This window comes from Blennius ocellaris (genome assembly GCF_963422515.1).
Source record: "Blennius ocellaris genome assembly, chromosome: 9".
Taxonomy (NCBI): Eukaryota; Metazoa; Chordata; class Actinopteri; order Blenniiformes; family Blenniidae; genus Blennius; species Blennius ocellaris.
Genome location: NC_137658.1, coordinates 25981518 through 26000083, shown reverse-complemented (window position 1 = coordinate 26000083; position 18566 = coordinate 25981518). Strand labels below are relative to the sequence as shown.

Here is an 18566-nt window from a genome sequence, read left to right as displayed (position 1 = left end):
TGTTGTGTAAATAGCGTCCTGAATGGTTCTTTATTTTTGAAATGTTGTGGGATCCAAAGCTGGACGGCCAGTCACATTCAGTCGAGGAAATAGTGAATATAGTTTGTCATTGAGTGATTTGTGGAAAAGGATGAGTCAGCAGATTAGGAGGGCGGCAGTTTTAAATACGTGCAATTTTGGACATTCTACTGTATTTTTCACCAGAAGGTTTAATTAAAAATGTCTTCATGTTGAGATTGTAGTCATTTTTAGGAGTAATTGTTTGGTTTTGTGGAAATATAGACATTTTCATCACGTATCCTCTACGTCAGTGTTTTTCAACCACTGTGCCGCGGCACACTGGTGTTCCACGAGATCTCGTCAGGTGTGCCGTGGGAAATTATCCAATTTCACATTTTTTTCTAAAACTCATTTGCTCTCACAGCCGTTGTCAGCTGTGAGAGCAGTGTGCTGAAGAGTAATCATGTATTAATACTCTTCACCACTAGATGGCAGCACATAAATTTGCCAGTGAAATGTAAAGTGACAGACGTCAGTGTGGTTAATCTCCACCTCCTGCTACCATCTTGTGTCAAAGTACTGTGTCAGTGACAGTGATGGAGAAGTTTTAGAAAAGGAAGAATGTGAACCAGGATCTCAGCTCTTCATCCATCAGGTCCAGGTTTCACACTGAGAGAGGCACTATTAAAAAAGAAATAGGGAAATACTTTTTTTCTGTATTTATTTGATTCCTGTTGATAAAACTTTGATGAGAATGACTTTATATTGTTAATAGAGGCTACAGAGTTTCACATTTTAACATTTTCAGGTGGTGGTGTGCCTCCAGATTTTTCCAAAGAAAAAAGTGCCTTGGCTAAAAAAAAGGTTGAAAAACACTGATCTACGTCACAGCAAAGGACGTTTGTAAAGTTTAGATTTAAAAGTTATTATGACACCAGTCCGACCACTCAAGAGGAAATTGTGCTGCATGTGGCCCCTGAACTAAAATGTGTTTGACACATTTCAAAGAAATAACATCTAAAGAAATAACTGTGCACGCTCATGTTCACACTTCCAGACATTAGAATGACTAATAATCCTCAAACACTTTGTTATCAGATTGAAAAGGATGTCAAACTTCCTACTTTCTCTGTCAGGCCAGAGGAAGTGACACATAAGCGGAAATGATCAACGAACCAGCCTTCAAAGGTGTTTTTCAAACCGCGTGCAGACTCTAAGTGAAGTTGTTTCTGTATTACTGTTGGAAGGCATTATCGCCGTGTAAATGAACTGTCGGCAAAAAGCTTCAGCTGAAGTCAATAGCTGGTAACTTCCTGAACGCACTGAACAACGTCGACCATCCAGATCATCGGCTTCCTTGTTCTCTGCCTGAGACCAAAGCAACAAGGTGTCTCATGTAAACCAGAGGAAGCACCTGATGCTGAGTCCAAGGTGATTCTCCTCCTTTATTTAACAAACCCAACATCGCCTCTGTCGAAGTTTTAGCTCACAGTGTTTCAACAAAACTCCCTTTAGTATAGATTAATGCCCAGCAGAGCATCACTGCCGTGCTGAGCACGCCACTCTCAACCTTGTCAACCGTTTCAGGAGTGCGGTCTTGTGTTTCTCGCTTTGCCATGTTGTGTTTACTCATGGAAACTCAGGAATTGTGCCCTTCTCCTAATGTTCAGCTACTTTTGTTCATTTTTCTCCGGGCTCAGAGTAATAAGAGGAATGGCGGTCGTTAAAACACGCCGCAGGTTAAATCACCTATTAAATTGTATAATAATAGAAACTCGAGGCGCATGGGAAAGTGGCTCTGCGTGTCGTCTGCTCAGAAGTCAAGCAGGTTTTCATACTACACACCGCCCAATTACACATTTCTCAGCACCTTAGAAATCTAGGCAGCGATGGAGTTGTCAATAGCTTGTTAATGGTGACAAGTTTGATTGGAAACGCGTCCCCGCGACTGTGAGCCTCTGGAAATATGCTAATTAAATTCCTGTATATGGGCACACATGAATCATGAGCGACAGCCTCATTAAAGGCAGAAGGAGAAATCAATTTTTGGGTGTGGGCCTCTCTGAAGATTAGCAGTCATTGTGGGAGGATTTGTGGCGTTGAGGAGATTTCTTCATGCCATCAGTTCTCCTTCACTGGTTCAATTACTGTCCGTTCCGTCTCCGAGCTGTCAAAGCACATGGCTGTACACGAGCTGGCGCAGGTCATTAAAGCTACCAATCCTGTTATTATTGTAATCACAACATCCTCATATGTTTGTTCATACATGTTTTCAGTGCTGGCTAACAACTATAATCATCTCGGATAGATTGATTTTTTTTTTTTTAAGAGGCCGTCAAGTAGAGGAAAGGACTTTGATTGTACAGCTCATTTTTACTACGACGTATCTGGAAGCTCCTCACGTTTGTTCGTCACATTCATGCGTTCACACGTCAGGTTGGTTGGGCATTAATTGTGATCCCATCTACATTTAAATCACAAACATTCAAGTATTTATGGTTTATATCCATCGAAACATGCACCAGAAGATGCAAAGGTTTCACTTGCTCATTCTTTCCAATGACACGTTCCACAAAACGATCCCCTCGCTAAACAATCTTTAATGGATGAAAAAGGCCTCAACACTGATGCATCCCATACGCTCACGTATTGCAGCTTCGCCTGAGGTTAGGACTTCTTCGCTCAGTCAGGAAGAAGAAGAGCTGGAGTGCATTAGAATGGCAGAGTGCAGCACTGCGGAGGAAATAACATCAGCGTTACTTGAACGTTTGTCTTTTAGCATCCTTTCCTATGTTGACGTCCCTTTTGTTCACGAGCAGCTACTTTAAATTGTTTGGGCAAACCTAAATGTGGGTGTCAAACAAGGGGCCAATTTCATGTTGAGTGGGACGAATAGCGCCATAATACTCTTTAAATTTAAACTTTTGTGTTTTTCTTCATTGTGCTGCAAAGTATACATGATGAAAATGTCTATATTTTTGCAAAACCAAGCAATTACTACCGAAAATTACTACAATCTCAACATGAAGGCAATTTTAATGAAACTTTCTTTTATGTCCTACCCAGATATTTTATATTTTTATATTTTTATTTTTTACTTTTATATTCTATTCTATTGTATTTTATAACATTCCTAGGTACCAGATTGCTGCAACAAAACAATTTCCCTTCGGGGATGATTAAAGTTATTATCTATCTATCTATCTATCTATCTATCTATCTATCTATCTATCTATCTATCTATCTATCTATCTATCTATCTATCTATCTATCTATCTATCTATCTATCTATCTATCTATCTATCTATCTATCTATCTATCTATCTATCTATCTATCTATCTATCTTTTGCAAAATATCGTGACAAAATACATCTCTCACTGTTGCATTCTGGGTATTTTTACAAACCCCCCCTGACAACATGGCTAGCTTACATAGCAGCATCACCAGTAGCCCAGCTTGAGTCTCATTGTTGTGTTGTGTCCACCACTAAGGAATCTGTTTAAAAAAAAAAAGAGAGAAGAAAATGTTTTCTTTGACATTTTCAGTTTTCTGGATTGTTTCCTGAGCCGGTTTTGGCCCACAGCTCTTATGTTTGCCGTCCTGCCTTAAAGCCTGCGTATGCTCAGGAACCTTTGGTACTCAGAAAGTCTTAGTCTTTATGGGGGAAAAGACTTTATTGTAATTGGAAGTATGCAAATTGATTCACACCATGTAAAAGTGATTCCAGTGAATGAACCTGCACATCCACCAGGATGTTTGCTCCGCGGTTGCCGTCAGTCGAGGTGCGAGATGCAACCGGTAAACAGGTCTGCTGTTCACGTGACTTCAGCTCCAGGGATATTCAATTAATTCTGCAAACTGTAAAGTTTAACAGGAAAGACTTACTTTTTGTTTGTGGAGATGCTCTGCTGTTCTTCATGTGTCCACTGGGTGTCGCATTGTGTCAGTCAGAGGTCGGGATGCAACACGATGGAGAGCACATGGCATCAATGCTCAGTGACATCAAGTTCACAGCATTAGAGAAAAACTGTTAGTGTCAAAGCCACACTGTGAAAGAGTGATGATGGTGAACACATGCATGCTGAAAAACGTTTCGATTTCAGCCTACACTGACTTTTCATCGAGAACGTGTATTAGTTGTTGAAGTTTACGAGTTGAACCCATTTGAGATGAAGTCTGGCCGTATGAGGCTCGTGAACTAGAATCAGTATGACACACCGTGTGTGGGTCTGTGGCAACATGAAAACCTCACCAAAATTCAACAACAAGCCTTCAAACTCAAACAACAACAACAAAAAATAGAAAAAAAAACCAGCTCCCTGCAACATTCTGTTATATTCCTCTGGATAATGCGTCATTTCAAGTGACATTATGTAACCGTTTTTCAAAAGCAAGAGGTGTCAATATACGTCAGTGGAGGACTTGTAGGACGGTCTAGCACTGTTCCACACTTCGGTCTGACGGCGTAATATATTCCAAACGTGGCCGCCTCAGAAAATGGACATTTCACACGACAACTGCTGCAGAAGTGTGAAAGCATGCAGCTTTCGAGCTTCCTGCTCGTATCGCTCTCTCATGAAGACACATTTACCTGACGATCACTTCATGAGACACATTTTGAGAACATGGGCGCTCGTTGTTCCCCTCGGAAGAAGCAAGCTCATATTCCTTCTTGAATCTACTGAGTGCCCCCTTGAGAAATCTGAGACTTTGACTGCAATTCCAAGCATCAGAATTCTCACTTCAGAGTTTATTCTCTGATAAATTCCTGTAACACTTAATCATTTATCACGTTTTCTACAAACCAACATCGGAGTTCTGATCAGAGTGAATGTATTCCTGGAAAAAATGAGGACACAGGCTGTTGCATATTTAATAACGGACTAGTTTGTGCTACTTTTGACTGGAGTGAATTTCATGTGTGAAGTTTCTTCAGATCACATCATTTTCTGGACATTGGGCTAAAAATAGCCTGCACCCGTTGTTTTTACCCCCCCTGCTGTGTGTGAGCGTGTTCCCCTGTCGTATTATATTAGAGCTTATTTTATGAGTGTCTCTTCCCTCACGTGTTTCTAATGTGGCGCAGCTGGAGACGTCTGAGCAGGAGGACCGAGGCAGCGAGGAGAGCGCTAATCAAACCAGCGTAAGTACAAGAACCACGAGCCGTCTTCACTCCCGTCTCTGTGTGCTCCTCAGTCGCCGTCTTGCTACTGTCTCACTTCTTTCTTTTCTTCTTTATCGCCGTCTTCCCCTCTTTTTGTTTTCTCCGTTGTCTCCTGTCCTCGATAGTCCTTCCTCACCTCCCCCAATGACATGACGGGTTATCAGAGGACGAATCAGCCCGCTTGCAACTTTCATTTGGCGCTGAATAAATCAGAGACGCGGCCGCCCGAGTCTTGAAGTCAAAGAGGCTTGCACATGTCCATATGTCCACACACCCACGTACTGACACACACTTTGTTGGCCGCTATGGAAAGATTAAAAACTAAAAAGTACCATCAGGCATCCTCCACAGGAGTGGAAACAAAACACAGATTTCTGTGTAGGACAAGAAAAAGCAGCGAAAAACTCCTGTTTCATTGGCTTTTTTTTATTATTTTTCCCTGCCACCTGTCACAGATCTGAAACAAACGGCTGGATCATTCGCCTGCTAAGCTTCCCCCTCCTATTTGTTCACTTTAAACTTGTCTCCTTTTTAAGTCATTGTGTATGTGCATGCATCCCTCTGTCAGACACCAAGCTTCAGGCTGAATCCGTCCTCTTTATCCCCTTCCTCATTTCCTCCCCATATTTACATTGTGCTGCTGGAACTTTCTGACGTGTCCTTTCCATTGGTTTCTGTTAGACTGTGACGTTGTATTACGAACAATGCATCCACTTCTACATTAGAACTGTCATTGTGGACCCCAGTACAAGCGGCTGGTGGAGGAGACCTCCACAGCTGCATTCTGACCAAAAGTAGAGTTTAGTTCCAGAAGATCTGATGACGTAGGTCAAGGTTGGTCCTCCCTTTGACTCCCCCCTCAATTAGGCTGCCCTGCTCTGGCACATGGCACCACGAGAGGAAGTACTTCCTCCTCTTCCCAACATGGGCGTGTGTGGGCGGAGCCAGTCCAGCTCACATAGACACAGCAGATTGTGAATGCGGCTCCTCGGATCCAATATTAAAATGGAGGAAAATCTGGATTTGACTTTGAAATTTGAATACGTTTGTGGACGAAGCTGCATATTATGACCCCATTACAACCTTTCCTAAATATTCTGCCACTGGCAAACATTAAAAAAAAGAACTATTACAATCTACAAAAAAGTGGAAACTGGTGAAAAAAGGCCAACAGCACTCTGAATGTAAATGTACACCGTCAAGAAGAGGCCTCTGACTGTAAACACCGCCGTGGCTCAGACTGCTGGTTCTGGTCAACTCTGATCAGCTCGTCTTGTTGTACTATGAACAGCTTCGTTGAGATGATCCCTCCTCTTGATCGAAGTTCACTAAAGCGCTGACAGTTCATCCAGTCACGTAATGTTCTCGACTGAAGACCCCACTTCTCTCAACCAGGGTAAAACTATTACCCCTCAACTAAATACAGACCACCACTCAAAACACAGAGTTCATGTCACCGTTCTCAGTTCTGGGGGGGAAAATGCTTCTTTCTTTTTTATTCCTCAAGTGTGTTTCTATGTGTGTGTGTGTGTGTGTAGGAAGCCACGGTGTCTGCAGCGGTCTCCTGCAGTCAGGAGAAAGAAGGCCCCACAGAGAAGAGTCCACCGAGCCCCGTCCAGTCCGAGAGGGAAGCTCTGCTCGTCGGTACGATCACCGTCACAATCATGGAGTTTCATGTGTTTCTACAAGCGTTTTTCATTTACGTTGGTTCCGACCAGGAAACACAAACAGGAACACATCCTGACAGAGATTTCTTTTTCTGGGAGTCATTCAGTTGTCATGGAAGATGCATTCAAACAAGTACTATGGACATTGGTAGAGGATAAAGCCCCCGGATGCCCTCTGCGTGTGGTTTCTGGATCGTGTCATTTCATTAGAAGAAGCTGTATTTATGAGAAACTCCCCATCAATAAACAGCATGCCAATAATGTAAGCAGCTTTAGAATCATCAGCAGACTTCAAACAGACGTCCACACTGCCGCCGTTCCTCTCTGCTGGCTTCATTCAACTACCTCCATTCTCTGACTTGGAGAATACCTTATTTCTTTTCTTTTTTTTGTATATCTTTGTTGTCTCAGTGCGGTTGGTAATACAAATGGGAATAACAACGTCTGCTTTCAGCCGTCTCCCCTCTGTATTCATGGTGCTGCTCGACTTCTGAACACAACAAAAATGTGACAGAAGCATTTGTGTGAAGAGTGAGAACAGACAGCCTCAGAGTTCAAACACTGCCTGCTTTCAAATGTATGCACACCTGACCAGTGGCTGCTGAAAACAAGTGGGAGGAAGTGCCGAGTGCAGACCTCTGTGTTTCCGTCGGGCGAGTCGTATTGGGCTGATCCGGACCTTTTGCGGCATCTCAAGTTGTTCGGTTCCTGCGTGATTAAGCACAGGTTAGTGTCGCGGACAGCTGGAGAGCAGGGGGTTATTGGTCGTCTCCACGGCTGCGTTTGATGGGTGAGTTTGCAGACTCAGTAGCTGGAAGAACTCATAGGAGGAAATGGGGTGTAAAATGAGGAGAGCAGCTTGAGTTTTTGTTAATTTCTGAATATAAGAGTTGTCGTTTATCATCTCCTTATGTGAAAACATGTCACGATAATGAATCCTGGTAGGAGGCCTGTCTGACACTGGAACAAACCACACACACATACACACACACACACACACACACACACACACACACACACACACACACACACACACACACACACGGTGGGACGTATCAATTGTCAGGAGAATGTATTTCATTTAGTCGTTTAAGGAAAATAAAAAGAGACAGCAAAAAGATTGTGAGTGGATTCATTCATATAAATGGCTGTGAAATGTCAGTTTTTCCGTTCTTCCCTGAACGCACCATTGGGCCCTCAGTCAGTCTCTTAATGATTGTCGGTGGAGCAGCTCCACACTTGCACATTGTTTGGTTTTGAGCATCGATTGACCTCCTGCAGGTGACAGAAATGAAGTCTTCGAGTAGCATTTTACCCTTAAAAGCCTCAAGCGATTGTGTTATTTCTGCTCCATTGTTTGGAAGGCTTGGTGGCTTCAGGAGTGTGTGTGCGTGTGTGTGTGTACAAATGCCTGGATGCTGTATAGGTGGTGAGTAAGCAGAGGTGAAGGATTCCATCTCTCCTGGTCCTATCTGAGCGCTGAGAGCAGATGGTTTGTTTGAGCTGGGGAGAGAGTGTCTTTGATGAGCGACAAGAGCATCAAAGCATCATTAAATACTCCTTCTAATCTGGAACCACAATATACAAGAGGCTCTTAACAGTGATGGGACTCTGGGAGAAGCCACTCCAGGCTTGTGTTACACTGGAGGTTGGAGGAGTTAGATAAACTGGTGTTGTGAACATCCTTGGGTAGTGGCTTTCGGGGGGACACGGCTCAGTGCTAACATCTCTGCTCGGCCTTGTTTGTTCTTCTTCAGGGATCATTTCCACATTCCTGCACGTCCACCCGTTCGGAGCCAGCATCGAGTACATCTGCTCCTACCTGCAGCGCCTGGACACAAAGGTAATGGACTCAGAAATCCAACTTTCCCTTTCAGAGCAGATCATCAGCAGTAAAGAAAATGTGAAAGCATTTTTGAAGAATTAGTTTGACACTATATCATATTTAGCATTTCTACTTTGCACCGATGGATTTTCTCATGTGTAATCTGTTGATGTTTGCATCGTTTTGTTTATCTTCTATCTCCACATCATGTCATTGGATTGTAGAACTTTGCAGAGTAAGCAATTCTGGTAAATCCCTTTAAGCTTTAAGAAAAAGGTGCCAACTATTCCATCGCCACAAACTGCCGCTCACTAGAAATCAAAGGGAAAAGTCAGCATGACCACTTTCATTAACTTGCACCTTCTTTTTCACTCAAATACAACCTGAATCAGTTTCAGAGGCCAAATGTTAAAAGGTAGTTGTCGCTTAAATCGCTGAATGATTTAATTTAAATAATTGTACGTCTGGGAGCTTCCACTGATTGGCTTCACATATATGGCTGTAGGACAACCTTCCTCCCGGCAAACAATCGTACTTATAGTGAAGAATTCAGTCAAACCATGTGAATCTTTGCTTAAAATCCTTTTTTCATTTTCTTTTCCAACAAAGGCACAAAAGTCGCGGAGGACTCAGATCAGTCATCTATACGTGCGTTAGTTAATAAGTGTTTTTCCTATTTTTGAATATCACATCCTGACGCGTTGCCAGGTCTGACCAGTAGTGTTATTTCCCTGGATGCTGGAGCATATTAAAACCAGAGTGTTCATCCTGTCACTGGAGGCCCAACAGCTCCTCAGTCTTCACACACCCTTCACTTCCACTCTGTCTGCTGGAGCACTGCGATTTTATCTCCATCTTTGTGATGGGGGCATTTTTGGACCTATAATCGCTCTTCACTGCCACTTATATGAGGCTTTCAAAATGCCAGCTTTCAGTGTCACCTCCAAAAGTAACACTGAGATTAATGGCCTCTTCTTCTCTCCAGGCCAACCAGAGGACCTTAGCAGGAAACCGCTGTCCGTCCTCTTTGGCCCCACCCACACGAGCCAAAACGATGTATTTCCTCCCCGGCGTTGTCAAAATAAATTCCGTCCACACGTCACGGTGAACTGGGCTCAACACGACGCCTCAGGGCATGTAGTACATGTGCCAGGGGCTTGTGGCCGTTCTCTGCGGTCCTTCAGGTGACTTGGGGTGGTGTCGGGCTGCGGAGCTCCGTCACACCTGGGCCAGACCTCAGGACTCTTTTGACAGCGCCCCCTGCAGGGTAAAAATCACTCAAACTCTTGACAAGACCCACAGACGTGCAGAAACCCCCCAGGACTCACTGGCCATAGTAGGAAAACACTGCTTACTGGTATCTGTCATCTTGGTGGAGATCTAGACCACTGGTGCCATTGTAGACCTAACACTATGTAAATCCCTTCCTCTCTCTCTCTCTCTCTCTCGCTCTCGCTCTCGCTCTCGCTCTCTCTCTCTCTCTCTCACACACACAAGCAAACAGGGATGCAGCAGGGATCTGTCATGTCTTCCAGGATGAGTTTGAGACAAACGTTTCCATGTTTGACAAATTAAATCCCCTCAGATTATACACAAATACAAATTTAAGAGTTTCATCCAGGGTCGTGTCACACCACAGTGTGTGTGTGTGTGTGGGGGAATTGTGCGTGTGCCTCTGTTCTACACTCCGTCTCCACTACACGCATCAAGCTGCCCACAGTTTTGTCGACATCACTTGCGAGACTCCCCCAACAGCAACCAGAAGCCCAATCCACTCTGCTTCTCTGGTGGCCTCACACACACACACACACACACACACACACAAACACACACACACACACACACGCACATGCTCAAATTCCTATTGTGTATCATGACACAACATTCCAGCCTCCAGGATGGACCTTAATGCCTTCTTACTTGGGCACAAGCCTCCACCAATCTCCTCATTAATCCAGCCGGCTGTGGGCTGTCTGCAGCGGCACCTCGGGATTTCACACGACTGATCCTCAGCCCACCAAAGTGCTCCGTGCCAGATTACACTCAGTCAGGTCACCGCGCGCTGCAAACGTACCGCCACTGTGATTCCTGCGCCGCGGCGGAGGTGTTGAGCAGGTGAAGAGAGAGAAACCGAGGAGAGGCTCGCTCTGTGAAATCAGTCTGTTGACAACAACTCGTGTACAAACATAATCAGTTTCATTCGGAGAATTCAAAAGTTTTGAAGCAAAGTTCTAATATTCCCTCTACTGTATATATATATATTTTAATACGCTACAAATTATTTGAGAATCTGATTCCATCATGGCTGCCTGGAAATTTCATGAAGAATCTTTGCAGTATTGATCTGTTTCGTGCAGCAACGTCTGAAATAAATCAGTGGTGTGGAATATGAGTCTTTAAAATTACAGTAAAACCAGTCTAGTCCAGTGTCTGAATGAGAACATCGTAAGTAATAAATGAATCAGATATGACTATAGTATTCAGATGTGGGTGTCAAACATCAAAATAGCTGAAGGTGTCTTCAGGCTCACTGTGTCAGAGTCCAAATGGTGGAGAGGCAGACTGCAACGTGAATGGAGATAAACCTTCATTATAAATAGATGCATATATGAATGAAAGTCTTTTTCTATGGTCACCATCAACGTGAGATATTTTTCACATTAAATCATGTAAATAAAGATCACTACATTGAGTTATTTTCATTTGAATTGAAGAATCCAGTCGGGTCATGAGTCGGCATGTTTGTGTGCTGAAGTGGGATGTGAAGGCTTCTCAACATGAACACACTGAGTAACAAATCACAGACGGGAGCAGAGTCTCGACCTCAAGCCGCTTAAAAAGCCAAAAGTGTGATCTCAGCATTAAAGAAGGCACAAGAAAATCAGATGCTCTTCTCCATTTTCAGAGAAAAGTCTGAATTACCTCCTTCAGAGAAAAAGAAAAGACGCCATCTGATTAAAACATTATTGCACCTCTTGAATGGCGCGACTCGCTCGGTGTAACATTCATGAATACAAACAAAGCAGACAAGTGGTGTTCAGGCATTAAATGGCCTGACAAGCCGTCCAAAACACACTTTACTTCTGAAGGTATCTGGAGAAGAAAGGATGTAATGAAAGACATAGCTAACATTTAGCTTCCTGTGTCAACGTAAAGGCGATAATAGCACCCAGGACCGGTCCCTGTGGAACCCCATGAGGCTGGGTGACAAGAGTGATAAGAGCCAATTTAGTGGTAGGAAACCACTAAATTGGCCTTTCATGGTTATAAACAGCTAATTTTGTTTCCTGGATGTCCAGATATTTGTTTATTTTATGTAAAACTCACTTTTGAGAATTAAAGCAAAGTCAAATTTCTAACGGTGGAGAGAAACACCCGGCTAGATTTTTTTTTCCCAAGATTGAACTAAAAGCATCACCTCGATGTGCACACTCCTCAACTGCAGTTGGAGACGAGGCAGCAATCAAATAGTCCCTGGAGAAGCGGTGGTAACACCTTCCATCCACCCTAAACACAGCACATCATCACTCGTCTGACTGAAACAAGACGACCACAAAGTTCAGCACGTCTTGTTTCCGCTGCTGGAAGCTTCCCTGAACTCCCCCTGGCTGGACCTCTTTCTTCAGGTTTTGGTTGAAGCTCCATGTAGGAAGCACAAGTCAAGCGAAAGGGTTGATTTCTCCTGCCGTAGCAAACAAAAGCTATGACATGTGACCTCCAGGACCGGCCCCATGTGTTCATTGTGATGTTGCTGTGTGTCTGCAGATCAACCCCTCGGAGGTGGAGGCTCTCCTCTCCCGGCTGCCCTGCACCTTCAGGCAGGAGCTGACGGGGGTGGGAGCCAGTCTGGAGAAACGCTGGAACTTCTGCGGCTTCCAGGGCATCAAGAGCACATAGACGCTGCTGCCGGAGACACTTGAGACACTTGAGAGACGTGACGGGCGCGGAGACACTGTAGAGACGGGGAAGGAACAACTGGAAAGACCTCCAGGATCACAGATCCGGCTGTACAAGGACACGGAGGACTGAGCCAGTGCGGCTCTCAGAGGTGGAAGGAGTAACTTAAAAGATCATTTCAGGGACTGTGTGGGCGTCAGAAACGTGAAAATGCAGCATTTCCATGGCGACGGGACGGTTGACGCCGAGCCCCGTTGATGAAGGCTTCTACTCTGTTTCTTTGTGCCTCCCAAGCATTACCAGACGGTGGCGCCACGGAGCAGCACCGACTCTACAGTCACTGGATTATGACCCACAGAGGGAGTGGGCGGGGCTCTGAGGTGTGGGTGTGGGCGGGGCTACAGGGCTAAGCGGGGAGGTCAACAGGCTCACTCTGAACTCTTGGAACCCCGAACCCTCCGGCCTCCCTCTCTCCTCTTTTTGCTGTTCCTGGTTTGTACCATAGTCCAAAAATGGATATATTTCTTCATTTTCTGTAAAGGCCGTCAACGGGTGCATAGAATCATTTGTTGTAATACACTGTAAATGCTTGGATGATATTTTTGATTATAAAAAGACATTTGAGTATACGAGCGTGTTTGAGTCGGTGTCGAGGCACTTCAGTGTCGATGAAGACAAGTGGTTCTAGTTCATCATCAACATTCAGGCTTTTCTACTCCAACCCCTGCATGGTAGCAGCGTAACGCTAGAAGTCTTATCGATGCAGCAGCATCGGCACCGAGCTGGAAGTGACCAGCTCAACATCCACAGTGTGAAACCCCTGAAGATCAAGGTGCGGAGCTGGAGTGATGAAGAAGCTCTCGCTCTGGATGGTTTCAGCAGGAAAGAACCAGAGGCGTCACAAACACAGCGACCCATAGCGGTAAGTGAACTCCAGTTGATGAGGATCTACATCTGCAGAGCCTGGAGTTTAAGTAACTGCTGAAATGATCCAAATGTTGTCTTTTTGCAACTTGATGTCAGTGTGCAGGGATTCCTTTGTGATGGTTTACAAGACTGTCTCAACATCTTTTTTAATTTACATACAAAGAATTCACGGTGAGCAATTTGCCTCTGAGTTCAACAGAAGAAGTGCTGAAATGACTCCCTTCTGAAGTGAGACTGTTTCATGGTTTTGTTTTTCACGCGTACCTTTGGTGGACCTTGTGCTTCCAGTGACACATTGTGTCTCGATTCCCTCTGGTTTCATCACATTAGCTTCACATATCCAGCCCAACGTTCGCTGTCTGTGTTTCTTCTGTAAACGGGGTCAGGTGAACGTGTTCCGTGACCTTCCTGAAGCCTTTAACAAACTGGTCGTCTCTGACGGGGCGGGTCAGCTGCAGCTCCATTCCATGGGCTTGTTGTTGCTCCAGTAAAGTGATTATATCCCCCTGGATGACCTCACAGAGTTAAGGAAAGGTGTTAGGAGGCTTCCTAAAGGAGTTAGCGAAAGGCGATCACCTGGTTTTGACAGTCGGACCAGGCTTCCACGAGGTGACATAATAATAATCTGCCGCGACGAGGGTTAGTGACGCCTGCCGTGGTGAAAAAACTGCAAATTTCCAAAAATGGAAATGACAAACTAACCGCTGATATAATTCCAAATACCACATGGTTTGAATTGAAATCAAAGGAAAGGAAGCTGCCAGGTGAATAAATAATCAATCGAACTGAAATTAGGCTGCACAAAAAGTTTACTTTACTTTGTTGGTTTCACAATATCTGCATCACATTCCTAGCTAGGATCTTGGTTTTAGATGATTTAAAGTTGTTTAAGGCAGATTTTTGCTTTGGTAACTTAACAAGATATGTGTTGAGTCATCCCGACTTCCACTGAACACTCAGATGAGCCGGCCCTTTAAATGTTGTCGCCACAAGGAATTGTGAGGCAGAACAATCTGGTCTCCTTTGGTGAAGGAAGCATCAGTGTTTCCTAGGCTAAAGGAGGCTCTAAAGGAAGCATCAGTGTTTCCTAGGCTAAAGGAGGCTCTAAAGGAAGCATCAGTGTTTCCTATGCTAAAGGAGGCTCTAAAGGAAGCATCAGTGTTTCCTAGGCTAAAGGAGGCTCTAAAGGAAGCATCAGTGTTTCCTAGGCTAAAGGAGGCTCTAAAGGAAGCATCAGTGTTTCCTAGGCTAAAGGAGGCTCTAAAGGAAGCATCAGTGTTTCCTTGGCTAAAGGAGGCTCTAAAGGAAGCATCAGTGCTTCCTAGGCTAAAGGAAGCATCAGTGTTTCCTAGGCTAAAGGAGGCTCTAAAGGAAGCATCAGTGTTTCCTAGGCTAAAGGAGGCTCTAAAGGAAGCATCAGTGTTTCCTAGGCTAAAGGAAGCATCGGTGTTTCCTAGGCTAAAGGAGGCTCTAAAGGAAGCATCAGTGTTTCCTAGGCTAAAGGAAGCATCACTGTTTCCTAGGCTAAAGGAAGCATCAGTGTTTCCTAGGCTAAAGGAGGCTCTAAAGGAAGCATCAGTGTTTCCTAGGCTAAAGGAGGCTCTAAAGGAAGCATCAGTGCTTCCTAGGCTAAAGGAAGCATCGGTGTTTCCTAGGCTAAAGGAGGCTCTAAAGGAAGCATCAGTGTTTCCTTGGCTAAAGGAGGCTCTAAAGGAAGCATCAGTGCTTCCTAGGCTAAAGGAAGCATCAGTGTTTCCTAGGCTAAAGGAGGCTCTAAAGGAAGCATCAGTGTTTCCTAGGCTAAAGGAGGCTCTAAAGGAAGCATCAGTGTTTCCTAGGCTAAAGGAAGCATCGGTGTTTCCTAGGCTAAAGGAGGCTCTAAAGGAAGCATCAGTGTTTCCTAGGCTAAAGGAGGTTATAAAGGAAGCATCAGTGTTTCCTAGGCTAAAGGAAGCATCAGTGTTTCCTAGGCTAAAGGAGGCTCTAAAGGAAGCATCAGTGTTTCCTAGGCTAAAGGAAGCATCGGTGTTTCCTAGGCTAAAGGAGGCTCTAAAGGAAGCATCAGTGTTTCCTAGGCTAAAGGAGGCTCTAAAGGAAGCATCAGTGTTTCCTAGGCTAAAGGAAGCATCAGTGTTTCCTAGGCTAAAGGAGGCTCTAAAGGAAGCATCAGTGTTTCCTAGGCTAAAGGAAGCATCAGTGTTTCCTAGGCTAAAGGAGGCTCTAAAGGGAGCATCAGTGTTTCCTAGGCTAAAGGAGGTTATAAAGGAAGCATCAGTGTTTCCTAGGCTAAAGGGAGCATCAGTGTTTCCTAGGCTAAAGGAGGCTCTAAAGGGAGCATCAGTGTTTCATAGGCTAAAGGAGGTTATAAAGGAAGCATCAGTGTTTCCTAGGCTAAAGGAAGCATCGGTGTTTCCTAGGCTAAGGAGGTTATAAAGGAAGCATTGAGCCTCCTTTATATACAGTATATATATATATATATATATAAGTGGATAGGAGCGACTATTTGGACGCACCCTAAGTCTTGAACTCAATGGTTTCCTTCAAATTTCGTGCCCATTCTTGCTTGAAAGGCTGACTCGTGTGTGTGTGTGTGTGTGTGTGTGTGTGTGTGTGTGTGTGTGTGTGTGTGTGTGTGTGTGTGTGTGTGTGTGTGTGTGTGTGTGTGTGTGTGTGTGTGTGTGTGTGTGTGTGTGTGTGTGTGTGTGTGTGTGTGTGTGTGTGTGTGTGTGTGTATACACATATACATATACATATACATATACATATACATATACGTGTGTGTGTGTTTTTTTCCCAATCTCTTCTAGGAAGTGCACTGGAAAGCTGATTTCAGAAGCACATCAGGGCATTTGTATCTTTCATAAGCCAATTAAGCCTGGTTGTCAGCCTGACTAAAGGCACAGTGTATTCACACCACACTTAACCCGAAGCACACCTCAGGGATCACGTTAATGATGTTTAATTGGCGAGGCCGTTGGTGTGTAGGATTTCTATCCTCCAGAAAACGTTGCTTGTGTGTCGTACTTGCCTGGCTCTCTACTTTAGGTGATTGCACAACACTGTACAGGGGGAGTTTCCTTCTGCACCTTTCCCAGAGAGCTGAGCTCTCGCCTCCAGGACTGGAGGTTCCTCAGTCAAGCGTCCTTAATACGCCTCCGCTGGCTGTTTGGAGGCCTGCTCTCCTCCTCCGTCGCTCCACAATACAAAGGTTTCTTATCACGCATGATTTGCTCTCATTGACTTCCTCCTCCTTCCCCAGTTTAAGAAATGAACGCTCATGCCCGTCTGAGCTTCCCATCACTCGTACCTGAATTAATAATTAGGAGTAAGTATGTTTTCCCTACAAGCGCCAACCGAGATTTTCCTTCCACATCCACGCATGCATCATTAAGTGCAGCGATTTCACAAGAAAGAAGGTTTCATGGCTGAGGAGTGAATCTGTCATGGGAGTGAAATTGTTTGCATGTTAAATATAGTCTGTGATCTCCTTCCCACTGGTCTGTAGGTTTCTGACGAGCAGGATTATGAAAGAGAAGCGATGCCGAGGCTGATGTGGAGGCATTATTCACATCAGTTCAATTCAGTTTGGTTTTATTTACACCATGGGCTCACAGCGGGGGTCGTCTCAGGACCTTCCACACATCCAGTTCTACAAGTCAGGGCTGCAGCTCGTCTCAAGAGGAGGACGTGTGAACACGGGGGACATTCATCACCTGATAACTTCCTGTTGTTGAACGTTTACACAATCTGCACAGGAAGCCCCTCGAGCTGTGAGGCGAGGCTCCGATCCACCTGCCAGGAGTTTTATGTCTTACCAAGTTTTCACGAGCAGATGTTGAATGTGGGTTATTCTAATAAGGGTAGAAGTATGTATCCTTGTGAAGTTTCTTTTTTTTTAGAAAAAGCTGCTATAATTCAACTTCATGAGTTTCCAATTGTGTAAAGATAGACATGATGTGCACCAATACAAACAAGGTGTTAAATGCTTATGAACCCATTTTTTCTCAAAATGAAATACAGTATTGTGTTTATAGTAATATAATCTTTCATCTGTACAGTTGTGCTCAGATAAATATTCTAAATGATGCAAAACCAACGGCAGTGTATTGTTGTTCACGTGAACCTCAGTGTGAAGTGGTGTTCCCAGGTTCCACCTGCCCGGTGAAGTTATTTGTTCTGTTCTGCAGCCGCTAATAGATGAGAACTATAAATCCATACTGTCTGGTTCCTCTCTGTTGCACTCGGCATCATGGGAGATTTTGGCTGTGCGGAGACGTGCATCACTACACTTCCTCTCCCAGCACAACATCCCTGCTGACCCCCCCCCCCCCCCCCCCCCAACGTGGAGTTGTCTTTCTCTTTCAGAAGCTGCTTTCTGTCTCGAGTTTCCTCTCGTTGCCACGCACTGATGGAGCGGAGGCCTTCGCAATTCCTCTCTCCTCCAGCGTGTGAGCGTGCACGTGAGCGTGCACGTGACTGCATCAGGCTCGTAAGCGTCACGCAAGGAGGTAAACACAGATTAATTAAATCCACCGGCGGCCTCCGGTGAGCGGCGCTCTGCGTTCACTGTGACGCAGTGAGGAGGCTCCTCATTAATTCAGCTGGAGGTGGACGTGAGCGAAAGATCGTCTCCGGGAGAGATATTAGACCATGTCCTTGGGCGTCCCGTAACGTTGCAGTAATTCCGCGCCTGCTTTTGAAATTTCAGGGTGTAATTGTGGTTCTGTGGGGATTTCTTGTAGCGATTTCATAAATCCATTCATACAAACTCGCGTCACGTTTAAGATGAGGATAATTGGGCATGAGGAGATAACCAGATTCTTTTGGGTGATATCATGACGCTACTCACACCCTTAATTACCTTCCCCTCTCATGTTGCTTCCTGAAGGCATCCTCGTCTACTTAATTATGATTATGGCCTCCCTGGAGTGGGCAGGTGAGAGGATGATGTTTGTGCTCTGAAATAAGATAAACGGGAAAGAGGATTTACACAGTGGGGGGGCACTTTACGCTCGTCCACTTTGTGGCTGTGGAGCAGCAGTTTAAGAGTCTGAACCTTCTGAAGATAAATCACAAAATATATC

The 18566-nt window shown here is 44.7% G+C and overlaps 1 protein-coding gene across 3 annotated transcripts in view; it reads left to right on the top strand.

The window, feature by feature from the left end:
- enox2 (ecto-NOX disulfide-thiol exchanger 2) overlaps nt 1-13166 on the top strand; it is a 205475-nt gene extending 192309 nt beyond the window's left edge. For all 3 annotated transcript variants that reach the window (XM_080502063.1, XM_080502061.1, XM_080502062.1), the window contains 4 exons: nt 5089-5145; nt 6705-6810; nt 8591-8676; nt 12424-13166. In XM_080502063.1, the coding sequence (XP_080358189.1) occupies nt 5089-5145; nt 6705-6810; nt 8591-8676; nt 12424-12555 (381 nt within the window). In that variant the 3' untranslated portion in view covers nt 12556-13166. The remainder of the gene's footprint in view (nt 1-5088; nt 5146-6704; nt 6811-8590; nt 8677-12423) is intronic.
- The last annotated feature ends 5400 nt before the right edge of the window (nt 13167-18566 follow it).